The sequence below is a fragment of the Bufo bufo genome, chromosome 3 (genome assembly GCF_905171765.1).
Source record: "Bufo bufo chromosome 3, aBufBuf1.1, whole genome shotgun sequence".
In the NCBI taxonomy this organism is placed as follows: Eukaryota; Metazoa; Chordata; class Amphibia; order Anura; family Bufonidae; genus Bufo; species Bufo bufo.
Window position 1 is genome coordinate 236,836,061 of NC_053391.1, and position 13,292 is coordinate 236,849,352.

Here is a 13,292-nt window from a genome sequence, read left to right on the forward strand (position 1 = left end):
AAAAGTGCTTTTTTAAAGCGCTGCATTGTAGCAAAAGCATTTATGTTGACAATAAGGCCATTTTTATACCAGTGAAATTAAATGCAAATTACACCATAGACAGAAATATTACCTCCTTTCCTGCATCATTATATTGGTGGAAGGGGGTTAAATAGTGGTCTGCAATGTTGCAATGTGTGTATTAATAATGAATAAAAGTATTTTTGGTACCTGCATTTTGAATAACACAGTAGATATAAATCTTACCAACCATTCCTGCATCATTATGTTGGCGTTTTTTTTTTTTTTTTGTTTTTTTTTTGGGGGGGGGGGGGGGGGTGAATAATCGCATTCTAAGTTTGCAATGTGTGTCTTAATAGTGAAGAAAGGTATTTTTTGAAACAGCATTTTTAAACTCCAATAACACAGTAGACAGAAATGTTACTGGCCTTTCCAGCATCATTATAATGGTGTGTTGTTGCATTTATTATTTTTATTTTTTTTGGGGGGGGGGGAATTGCATTACAACTTGTGTCTTAGTAGTGAAGAAAGGTCTTATTTGAACCTGCCTTTTTAAACATTAATAACACAGTAGACAGAAATCTTACTGACGCCAATGCTGCAATATTTTCAAAGTAAATTGTCAATACCAGTGAGTGTATTTGTAGAAGGGCAAGAACATTTAATTGTGCCTCTGTCTTTAAATTACAGAAGAACACTTGCAATTTTATTATAACATTTAGGAAAATTGGGAGTTTTCATAAGGCCTCATAATAAAATGTCTGGAATATGGAAGAGTTAAAAATGAAAGAACCAGGCCTCATCCTCCCAGAGCCAGACTGTGGGTAGTAGCAGCAGCAGCAGCCATCCAGTCATTAGTAGTAATGGTAGGCCACAGTACTCCCTGGCTTTAAAAAGGTGCAAAAAAGAGGAGGAAATTGTGGACTGGATAACTCGCTTCTCCTCTCAGTCACAGCAGGATAACGCTGAGGTCATCCTCTGAGTCTGACACTGTTCGTTGGAGCTAGGGGTCACAGATTCTCCTCCTTGTAGCCCCAGAAAAGTCTTTCAGTTGCATCATCTCTGCCTTCACTGCGTCCTTTTAGTGGAATAACTTATTCTTTCCTAAGAAGAGGCAACAAAACAACAGCACGCCCTATGGCAGACAGTCAAGAGAGTTTCCTTGTTGACATCTTGTGTGAGAGCATTTACCGTTTGGACTGCCCTGAGGAGGAGGTTCAGGAAGAGACTAGGGACCCCATGCATATCTATGTTGGCGATGGTAATGGTGGCACCTGTAGCCATGGTATTGGCGGTGGGAGCAACAACAGTGGCAGTCAGGGCAAATAGAGAGCAGGGAATGAGAGGCTGGCCAAGGGACCTACCATGATATATCACAGTCTGATAAAAGTGGCAGGGAGAGAAAAGACTCCAATGGTGATTGTGTGTTGGACAGGACCTGGTAGCTGAATCAGGTTCTGGAATGGAGGAGAAAATATGAGGAGATGGCTGGTGGCTGCAGTGGCAATATAGAGTGGAGGCAGTGTACGGCCAAAACTTCCCAAAGAATTGGCATGGCCAGATCTGCTTATATTTGGGTCAGATCAGGAACTGATGTAACAGACCTACACCAAGCTCGGCTTCCACTGGCTCTATGACGGTTTTTCTCCACAAGGCTGACACACAAAACTACAGCCGTGTGCAAGATCTGCAGGATTAAAATAAGCCATGGGCATTCAAACACAACATAGGTAACAGAGCTCTATTGCAGCACGTGAGGTGGCTTCACCGGATCCTTTGGGAAAATACAACTACATTCTCAATCAGAACAAGTCTCTCCTCTTTCTTCTAGTCCTTTTTGTGGCAGTCAACTCACATACCAAAGCAATACAGTGTTCTTGTCACCATCATCAGCTTTATGTGCATGCTGTCATTTCCTTTTTCACTTCAAAAGAAATGTCCTATCATTTTCCACAAAATGGACAAGAATAGGACATATTCTATCTTTTATGTGGGGCCACGGAATGGACTTGTGGATGCAGATAGCACACAAGTGTGCTGTCCACATCTTTTGCGACCCCATTTAAATAAATGGGTCTGCATCGATCCGCAAAAAATGTAGATCAGATGCGGACCAAACATTCGGTCGTGTGCATGAGCGCTATATTGTATTTTGTTCATTTCAATTCCTGATCATTCTGAGCTTTGAAGACAAGGAGATAGTCCTAACAGGGATAGCTGTCAGTCACTGATAGGACCGCCTCCTCATAGAGGGAAGGCTGTCAATCACTGATAGGACCACTGTCTCATAGAGGGAAGGCTGTCAATCACTGATAGGACCAATATCCCATAAAACTATATATCACTCTGCTCAGATTCTCCTGCTCCATTACATGCTGCCTGCAGGTTACACTGCATTTTCATGGTGACAGGTTCTCTTTAAGTGAAAACAGGGTCAATATAGTGTGGTACATATAATATCACAGTTGTAGATCCTGAAATTGCAATTTGTAATATGTAAAGGTATAGTTGCCTTCAAATTGTTTCCAGTGTTACTCATGGTTTAACATACAGAGAAATGTAAGCTATACAGGTAGCTACTCTTAGAAACTCACACACGTTGTTTCTTCTTCATACTGAAAGCAAGCCACTTGTGAAGTTGATGTGAAGCCCCCAAGGCCTCTGCAAGTCTGTAAGTTGAAAAGAAGAAAAAGTTCATTCTAATAAGTTTCACAGTTCTTAATTTTACTGTATCTGTAAAGCATAAATACAGGTACCATAAATTATGAAACATTGGCTATGTTAGTAATTTATTACTAATTTGAGGGCGCTCACCAGCTATTGTGGAGCTCAGTCAGCGGTTCACCCTATGGCATCAAACCAAGTGCAAATAATATACTAATAGGACTGGCTCTCGACAAATCACTTTATTTACTCACCATACATATAAACATTCATTAAAATATAAAAAAATACATCACAAAAATATACATCAGTTATTGACCCAGGTATAAATTTTGTGGAGCTCATGCATAAAAAAAAAAGTATATAAAAGTGGACCAACAGATTTACTGAAGTTATGTCACTGGACGGTAATTCATTCAGTCAATTTTGTTTTCATTTCATCATCGACTTATTTGCAGCTAATCCCATTTATTGTTTAATTGTATTTGTATTTAATATTGCGTTTCAAAACAAACTTGTGGAGTATGTACCACTGAGGAAAAAACACGCTTGTTTCGAAACGCATCTGGTGAAAGAATGCCAACAGAATGATAGTGTGGACGGAGATCTACATTTTCATACAAATCACAATATCACCGGACTGATATACAACGTTCTCGGCAGTATCTGTAGGAGTGCGCTAGTGTGCTGAGACGGCAGGGAGTACAGCCGCATAGCTTACCACGAGCCGATTGGACACCACGGAGAGAGACATAACGGGCAGAAACACGTGTGGTGCGAAATCCTGTATAGCACACCGTGATCGTGAGTAACCCAATAATTCATTATGTGAATATATCCTAACAACACAGGCACAAAGCGCAGGTATAACCTTGCCTTCTACATTAGAAATTACCAGCCAGTGTGATGATAAAATCCTATATATATATTATTTTTATATATTATTATACATTGAAAGGATAAGACAGATTATAAAGGCATGAATACATGCAATATTAAATACAATTAAAGAGGACCTTTCACCGATTATTACACTATGAACTAAGTATACAGACATGTAGAGCGGCGCCCGGGGATCTCACTGCACTTACTATTATCCCCGGGCGCCGTTCCGTTCTCCTGCTATGCCCTCCGGTATCTTCTGTCACTAAGTTATAGTAGGCGGAGATTCTAGTCACTAAGTTATGGTAGGCGGAGTCAGCCCTTGTTCTGCTCTAGCGCTGGCCAATCGCAGCGCAGAGCTCACAGCCTGGGAGTTTTTTTTCTCCCAGGCTGTGAGCTTTGCAATGCGATTGGCCAGTGCTACAGAAGAACAAGGGCAGACTCCGCCTACCATAACTTAGGGAATGTAGATACCGGAGGACATAGCAGGAGAACGGAGCGGCACCCGTAAGTGCAGTGAGATCCCCGGGCGCCGCTCTACATGTATGTATAGTTAGTTCATAGTGTAATAATCGGTGAAGGTCCTCTTTAAACAATAAATGGGATTAGCTGCAAATAAGTCGATGATGAACTGACAACAAAATTGACTGAATTAACTACCGTCCAGTAACATAAATTCAGTAAATCTGTTGGGCCATTTTTATATACATTTTTTATTTTTTGATGCGTGAGCTCCGCAAAATTTATACCTGGGTCAATAACTGATGTATATTTTTGTGATGTATTTTTTTTATATTTTAATGAATGTTTATATGTATGGTGAGTAAATAAAGTGCGGATGATTTGTTGAGAGCCCGTCCTATTAGTATAAGTAATTTGTTTACATAGCAAATCACAATTAAAGCAGATCTTTCAGCATACTGTGCTGCCCTGTTTAAGGACAGTATAGTATAGGCAGGAGCGGACTGGCCATAGAACTTACAAGGAAATCTCCATGTGGGCTGATGCCCAGGGGGGCCCTCCTCTGAGTACATAGCAATCTGATGCTCTCAGCATTATTTAATGCTAGGCGCATAGGGTACTTATGCACCCTCCAGCGGTGGTAAGTGTCCTCCTGAACTCAACTGTATAATTGTCATCAGGACGATACAGTTGAATACTGCAGCTGGGATTGCGTGGTATTTGGTTTGGTTAGTGTGATATTTTGTGCTGCACTACAGTATCGCTGGTCCAATCAACTTATATTGACGCTGCCTTCTTTCAACTTAGACCCACCTACAACATGAGGCCACTTTTAGTTTTTTTTTCCAGGGCCCAGTTTAAGTATAAGGACATGTCTATTCTTCTAATTGCCTAAACAAAACAAAAAATATTGGTGTGATGACAGAATACAGAACTATAATTCATGAGTGGAGTGTTCCCATCTCCTCCTTTCATCTACTAACAATGATTGATTGCTTCATGTACACATGCACATACGCAGTAGCTCTTCAGTTGCTGCTGAGATGGGTGTGCAGAATGCATCCCTCATGAATACAGAAGACTCATAATGATGAGTCCTCTCTATTCTTTCCTATTAGTTGCCAACATTTCTGAGCTGCTTTGGCAAATAAGAGCACAGACTTGTCCTCACAATTTGCTTTCAGATCTGCTTTAAGTAAAAAAATTATGGCCTTTCCTTAGTGTATTGCCTCTGGGTTCCAACCTCCAGGTTCCCATGATCAATATACAATTGGATATGCTATCAAATGAAAATCTCCCCCCAAAAAACTACTTTTTTTAAAGTGTTACTTCCACACTTAAAGTTAAACTTATCAGTTTTGAATGAGTCTGCATTGCCATTATTTGCACTAAATTTGTTATCCAAAGCTATTTGATAAGTTTGGTGCATCTTTGAATATGTCTAGAGAGGTTACTTAAATGTATATGCCACCCTATCCTTCTATAGTGAACTTGCAACATTTGTGTTTTTAGTCACGATCTGGCCAACTACAGTATGCTCACTCTTTAACACTAGAGTGAGTTGTGTAAAAGCACAAAAAGTTGCAAATTTTCATGCAAGTAATCCCAAAAAGTTACAAAAGCCCTCTTTTGTGACTTTTTGAAACCAGAATTCTGGAGTGCATGATTTGTAAAAACATCATGAAATTCATGTTTTTGGGATGCCATTTTGTTTACGCACATAGACAGTCAGTTATCAAAATTGCTGCCTCTAACAACCCCCAGCTAGTTTATAGCTCCTCCCACACATTGTTACATAGACACTCCCCTATCACTGCCTCTAACAACGCCCAGCTAGTTTATAGCTCCTCCCACCAGCTAGTTGTATAGACACTCCCCTATCACTGCCTCTAACAACCCCTAGCTAGTTTATAGCTCCTCCCACCAGCTAGTTACATAGACACCCCCCTATCACTGCCTCTAACAACCCCCAGCTAGTTTATAGCTCCTCCCACCAGCTAGTTATATAGACACTCCCCTATCACTGCCTCTAACAACCCCTAGCTAGTTTATAGCTCCTCCCACCAGCTAGTTACATAGACACTCCCCTATCACTGCCTCTAACAACCGCCAGCTAGTTTATAGCTCCTCCCACCAGCTAGTTACATAGACACCCCCCTATCACTGCCTCTAACAACCCCCAGCTAGTTTATAGCTCCTCCCACCAACTAGTTATATAGACACTCCCCTATCAGTGCCTCTAACAACCCCCAACTAGTTTATAGCTCCTCCCACCAGCTAGTTACATAGACACTCCCCTATCACTGCCTCTAACAACCCCCAGCTAGTGTATAGCTCCTCCCACCAGCTATTTACATAGACACTCCCCTATCACTGCCTCTAACAATCCCCAGCTAGTTTATAGCTCCTCCCACCAGCTAGTTATATAGACACTCCCCTATCACTGCCTCTAACAACCCCCAACTAGTTTATAGCTCCTCCCACCCGCTTGTTACATAGACACTCCCCTATCACTGCCCCTAACAACCCCCAGCTAGTTTATAGCTCCTCCCACCAGCTAGTTACATAGAAACTCCCCTATCACTGCCTCTAACAACTTCCAGCTAGTTTATAGCTCCTCCCACCAGCTAGTTACATAGACACTCCCTATCACTGCCTCTAACAACCCCCAGCTAGTTTATAGCTCCTCCCACCAGCTAGTTACATAGACACTCCCCTATCACTGCCTCTAACAACCCCTAGCTAGTTTATAGCTCCTCCCACCAGCTTGTTACATAGACACTCCCCTATCACTGCCTCTAACAACTTCCAGCTAGTTTATAGCTCCTCCCACCAGCTAGTTACATAGACACTCCGCTATCACTGCCTCTAACAACCCCCAGCTAGTTTATAGCTCCTCCCACCAGCTAGTTACATAGACACTCCCCTATCACTGCCTCTAACAACCCCCAACTAGTGTATAGCTCCTCCCACCAGCTAGTTACATAGACACTCCCCTATCACTGCCTCTAACAACCCATAGCTAGTTTATAGCTCCTCTCACCAGCTAGTTATATAGACACTCCCCTATCACTGCCTCTAACAATCCCCAGCTAGTTTATAGCTCCTCCCACCAGCTAGTTATATAGACACTCCCCTATCACTGCCTCTAACAACCCCCAACTAGTTTATAGCTCCTCCCACCAGCTTGTTACATAGACACTCCCCTATCACTGCCTCTAACAACTTCCAGCTAGTTTATAGCTCCTCCCACCAGCTAGTTACATAGACACTCCCCTATCACTGCCCCTAACAACCCCCAGCTAGTTTATAGCTCCTCTTACCAGCTAGTTACATAGACACTCCCCTATCACTGCCCCTAACAACCCCCAGCTAGTTTATAGCTCCTCCCACCAACTAGTTATATAGACACTCCCCTATCACTGCCTCTAACAATCCCCAGCTAGTTTATAGCTCCTCCCACCAGCTAGTTACATAGACACTCCCCTATCACTGCCTCTAACAACGCCCAGCTATTTTATAGCTCCTCCCACCAGCTAGTTACATAGACACTCCCCTATCACTGCCTCTAACAACCCCCAGCTAGTTTATAGCTCCTCCCACACATCTTTACATAGACACTCCCCTATCACTGCCTCTAACAACGCCCAGCTAGTTTATAGCTCCTCCCACCAGCTAGTTACATAGACACTCCCCTATCACTGCCTCTAACAACCCCTAGCTACTTTATAGCTCCTCCCACCAGCTAGTTACATAGACACCCCCCTATCACTGCCTCTAACAACTTCCAGCTAGTTTATAGCTCCTCCCACCAGCTAGTTACATAGACACCCCCCTATCACTGCCTCTAACAACTTCCAGCTAATTTATAGCTCCTCCCACCAGCTAGTTACATAGACACTCCCCTATCACTGCCTCTAACAACGCCCAGCTAGTTTATAGCTCCTCCCACCAGCTAGTTACATAGACACTCCCCTATCACTGCCTCTAACAACCCCAGCTAGTTTATAGCTCCTCCCACCAGCTAGTTACATAGACACTCCCCCATCACTGCCTCTAACAACCCCCAGCTAGTTTATAGCTCCTCCCACACATCGTTACATAGACAGTACCTTATCACTGCCCTACTGCTGCCTTGACACACCCATGGACATAACATTACAGGAAATAAGAAAGAGCTGCATGGACATGGTCATGTGACTACAGGCCAGAATGGAAGATAAGAGCAATAAAGGTAAAAGAAAAACAGCTGTTAATTTAAAGGTTGTTCATGTAAACTGAAAACCCATTTAGGCTGGCCATAGATAGAAAGATTGGGTCACAATATAACAAGCATTCTGATTATTTGAAATTGTAATAGGGCTATCCCAGGAAAAACCTTCATCTTCTTCAAACTACTGTAGGATCTGATCTGGATCTGAATACTTTTGTAATTAAACATTTAGTATAGCCACTGAGTTATTCAATAAAATGTATCTGTATAGCGCCACCTGCTGATCTTTCCTTATTTCTGCTTCCACATACCCCCATGAATGGCTAAGATGAGTATACCCTTTAGCATGATATAAACAATTTTAGCCGTATTAAAGTTACTCAGTACTACTGGAAACTTGTGTTGTTCACAAGTATTTATCTAAACTGTACAATCGCAGGGTCTCGCTCTAACAGCATAAAATATCAAAGCAGGAACCATAATCAATGAAGCAGATGGTCTACTTTTAATGTAAAATAGCAATGCAAATAGCATTAATTATCATAAAATTGGTTAGCTGGTTAATGATATGTTGTTATGTATTGTATGGCTAAATTTAAAGAGGACCTTTCACCGATTCTTACCCTATGAACTAAGTATACAGACATGTGGAGCGGCGCCCGGGGATCTCTCTGCACTTACTATTATCCTTGGGCGCCGCTCCGTTCTCCTGCTATGCCCTCCGGTATCTCTGTTCCCTAAGTTATGGTAGGCGGAGTCTGCCCTAGCGCTGGCCAATCGCATTGCAGAGCTCACAGCCTGGGAGAAAATAACCTCCCAGGCTGTGAGCTCTGCGCTGCGATTGGCCAGCGCTAGGGCAGACTCCGCCTACCATAACTTAGGGAACGGAGATACCGGAGGACATAGCAGGAGAACGGAGCGGCGCCCGGGGATAATAGTAAGTGCAGTGAGATCCCCGGGCGCCGCTCTACATATCTGTATAGTTAGTTCATAGGGTAAGAATCGGTGAAAGGTCCTCTTTAAAGAGGTAAAACTGTTGCTGCATATCCTGCTTGATGACACATTTCAACACATACTCACAATGCTGCCTGGTGCCGCTGTTGTCTGTGCAAATAATATTTCCATTCTTAAACTTGTAGCTTGTGGCACTGTCGTTCTGTCGGTTGCCTGCACAGCTCTAGTTGTAGTCTCAGTCATTATCAAGGTGGTTTTTTCACTGCCTTGTGAAACTAGATCTCTGCCATCAATCACATTAGTTGTTGGAGATGTAAAGTTTCTTTGAGGAACTTCTGTTTGAGTTGAATTTCTGTTATTTGGTCCATTCGTTTCAGCGAGTGCTGTTGAATTAGGTCCTGAAACTATAACTATGGAGATAAAATGTTACAATTCTACTGATGTACCATATACCGGTATAAATGCATGTATCATTTCAATGAAAAATAAATGAATGCAAGGAAACAAGGTGGGAAATTCTTGAGAGACGAGGCTCCATTGGTCACATTACTTGATATTTTATAGTGGGTACCTAAAGACCTCCCCACTCCAGAGGAATGGCACCATTAGCGATCAAGGGGATGGGGAATTGGCCCAAGTGTCATGGAAAGGATGTGGATGGAGAAACATAATTCCTTAATGGGTGGCACAGTCAGATCATGTCAGATCGTCTTTTCTTTGCCACTGAACTAAAAATTAAGGAACACGGAACAGATATGCTGCAGATTTTCCATTGCAGATTTACTGCAAAAAGGAACAGTTCTGCCCATAATTATTCATACCCCTGGAAAATTTTGACTTAACCCCTTAGGGACCCATGACGTATTGGTACGGCATGGTTACCGAGTCCTTAAGGACCCTTGACGTACCGGTACGTCATGTGTTGTTCCGATCACCGCCGCCCCGGCGGGCGGTGATCGGAACAAGGTGCCTGCTCAAATCATTGAGCAGCCACCTGGGCTAAATGCGCGGGGGGGTCCCGTGACCCCCCCCCGTGTCAATTCAGACCTGCGGTTTGTGGCTTTTAAAGGGGTTGTCCAGGATTGGGGACATTGCTACAAGTGAACACCAAGCACATAAATATTACATACATTCCTGTCCTACCTGAGCCAGACTTTTCTAAGCCCCGTTTTCATGTCAAATCCTCTGCCGGAAGTGCCGCTTTTCAAAGATTCAGTGACGTACCGGGTCCCTTACTGCAGAGCGAAGCCTCTGCTTCAGCTTCGCAGGGAGCCCGGTGACGTCACCGTCAGCCTCAGTGCGCTCAGTGATTATGCAGAGCGCACTGAGGGGCGAAAACTAGGTGGCAACACATGACGCTAAACCCCGCCCTTCTGGTCCTGTGACATCACCGGGCAGTGCGCTTTCTTCTCAATGAAGGAGGCAGAGCACTATGCTACTTAGCATAGTAAACGCCTCCTATGTAAAATACATGCAAATTCTGCAGCAGGCTGGAGAAAGAATGATTCAGGGGGGCGGATGCACAGAGGAGGTGACGATGTGCGGCAGGAAGTTAGCGCTAACATAAACATCGATGTGAACAATGAGTGGGGGACTGTGGGAGCCCTGTAGAAGAGGAGAAAATGCAAGAAAACATATGTGGGGACCTTGAATCGGCTATTAAGAGTGTGTAAACGTATTTAAAAAAAAAAGGTTTTGATCCCGGACAACCCCTTTAACTGGTGCGGCGGTGGTGGTGCCATCGGGTCCCCATGGGGCTGTGGGGGGGACCCAATGGCATGGAAGGCAGCGCGATGCCTTCCTGAGGCATCTGCGCTGCCTAACGGTGACGAGCCTGTGAGATCCAGCCCCCTGGATCTCACAGACCGGAAGCTGTATGAGTAATACACACAGTATTACTTATACAGCCAATGCATTCCAATACAGAAGTATTGGAATGCATTGTAAAGGATTAGACCCCCAAAAGTTCAAGTCCCAAAGAGGGACAAAAAACAAAGTGAAAAAAAAGTTGAAAAAAAAAGTTTTCCCCCCAAAAAAATACAAACCGGATTACAAAAAAGTTGGGACACTATACAAATCGTGAATAAAAACTGAATGCAATGATGTGGAGGTGCCAACTTCTAATATTTTATTCAGAATAGAACATAAATCACGGAACAAAAGTTTAAACTAAGAAAATGTACCATTTTAAGGGAAAAATATGTTGAATCAGAATTTCATGGTGTCAACAAATCCCCAAAAAGTTGGGACAAGGCCATTTTCACCACTGTGTGGCATCTCCCCTTCTTCTTACAACACTCAACAGACGTCTGGGGACCGAGGAGACCAGTTTCTCAAGTTTAGAAATAGAAATGCTCTCCCATTCTTGTCTAATACAGGCCTCTAACTGTTCAATTGTCTTGGGCCTTCTTTGTTGCACCTTCCTCTTTATGATGCGCCAAATGTTCTCTATAGGTGAAAGATCTGGACTGCAGACTGGCCATTTCAGTACCCGGATCCTTCTCCTACGCAGCCATGATGTTGTGATTGATGCAGAATGTGGTCTGGCATTATCTTGTTGAAAAATGCAGGGTCTTCCCTGAAAGAGATGATGTCTGGATGGGAGCATATGTTGTTCTAGAACCTGAATATATTTTTCTGCATTGATGGTGCCTTTCCAGACATGCAAGCTGCCCATGCCACACGCACTCATGCAACCCCATACCATCAGAGATGCAGGCTTCTGAACTGAGCGTTGATAACAACTTGGGTTGTCCTTGTCCTCTTTGGTCCGGATGACATGGCGTCACAGATTTCCAAAAATAACTTCGAATCGTGACTCGTCTGACCACAGAACAGTCTTCCATTTTGCCACACTCCATTTTAAATGATCCCTGGCCCAGTGAAAACGCCTGAGCTTGTGGATCTTGCTTAGAAATGGCTTCTTCTTTGCACTGTAGAGTTTCAGCTGGCAACGGCGGATGGCACGGTGGATTGTGTTCACTGACAATGGTTTCTGGAAGTATTCCTGAGCCCATTCTGTGATTTCCTTTACAGTAGCATTCCTGTTTGTGGTGCAGTGTCGTTTAAGGGCCCGGAGATCACGGGCATCCAGTATGGTTTTACAGCCTTGACCCTTATGCACAGAGATTGTTCCAGATTCTCTGAATCTTCGGATGATGTTATGCACAGTTGATGATGATAGATGCAAAGTCTTTGCAATTTTTCGCTGGGTAACACCTTTCTGATATTGCTCCACTATCTTTCTGCGCAACATTGTGGGAATTGGAGATCCTCTAGCCATCTTGGCTTCTGAGAGACACTGCCACTCTGAGAAGCTCTTTTTATACCCAATCATGTTGCCAATTGACCTAATTAGTGTTAATTGGTCTTCCAGCTCTTCGTTATGCTCAAATTTACTTTTTCCAGCCTCTTATTGCTACTTGTCCCAACTTTTTTGTGATTTGTTGATACCATGAAATTTTGAATCAACGTATTTTTCCTTTAAAATGATACATTTACTCGGATTAAACATTTAAATCTGTCATCTACGTTCTATTACAAATAAAATATTGACATTTGCCATCTCCACATCATTGCATTCATTTTTATTCACAATTGGTTTAGTGTCCCAACTTTTTGGGAATCCGGTTTGTAAGTTTCCCCAAATAAAGTTAAAAAAAATTAGTAAAAAATAGAAGAAAAAAAAAAGTATACATATTAGGTATTGCCGCGTCCGTATCGACTGGCTCTATAAACATATCACATGACCTAACCCCTCAGATAAACACCGTAAAAAATAAAAAATAAAAACTGTGCTAAATAAACAATTTTTTTGTCACCTTACATCACAAAAAGTACAACAGCAAGCGATCAAAAAGGTATTTGCCCACCAAAATAGTACCAATCTAACCGTCACCTCATCCCGCAAAAAATGAGCCCCTACCTGAGACAATCGCCCAAAAAAAAAAAAAACTATGGCTCAGAATATGGAGACACTAAAACATCTTTTTTTTTTTGTTTTAAAAAAGCTGTTATTGTGTAAAACTTACATAAATATAAAAAACTTATACATATTTGGTATTGTCGCGTTCGTATCGACCGGCTCTATAAAAATATCACATGACCTAACCCCTCA

General features: G+C 42.7%; 1 protein-coding gene across 2 annotated transcripts in view; it reads right to left on the reverse strand.

The window, feature by feature from the left end:
• The window catches only part of CD34 (CD34 molecule), a 134,540-nt gene that overhangs the window by 36,995 nt on the left and 84,253 nt on the right, over positions 1 to 13,292 (reverse strand). Inside the window, exons 3-4 of one of the 2 annotated variants that reach the window (XM_040424059.1) lie at positions 9,302 to 9,558; positions 2,595 to 2,669 (exon numbers count right to left, since the gene is read on the reverse strand). In XM_040424059.1, the coding sequence (XP_040279993.1) occupies positions 2,595 to 2,669; positions 9,302 to 9,558 (332 nt within the window). Of the gene's footprint in view, positions 1 to 2,594; positions 2,670 to 9,301; positions 9,586 to 13,292 lie in introns of both variants that reach the window. The other variant, XM_040424058.1, reaches the window with a different exon arrangement.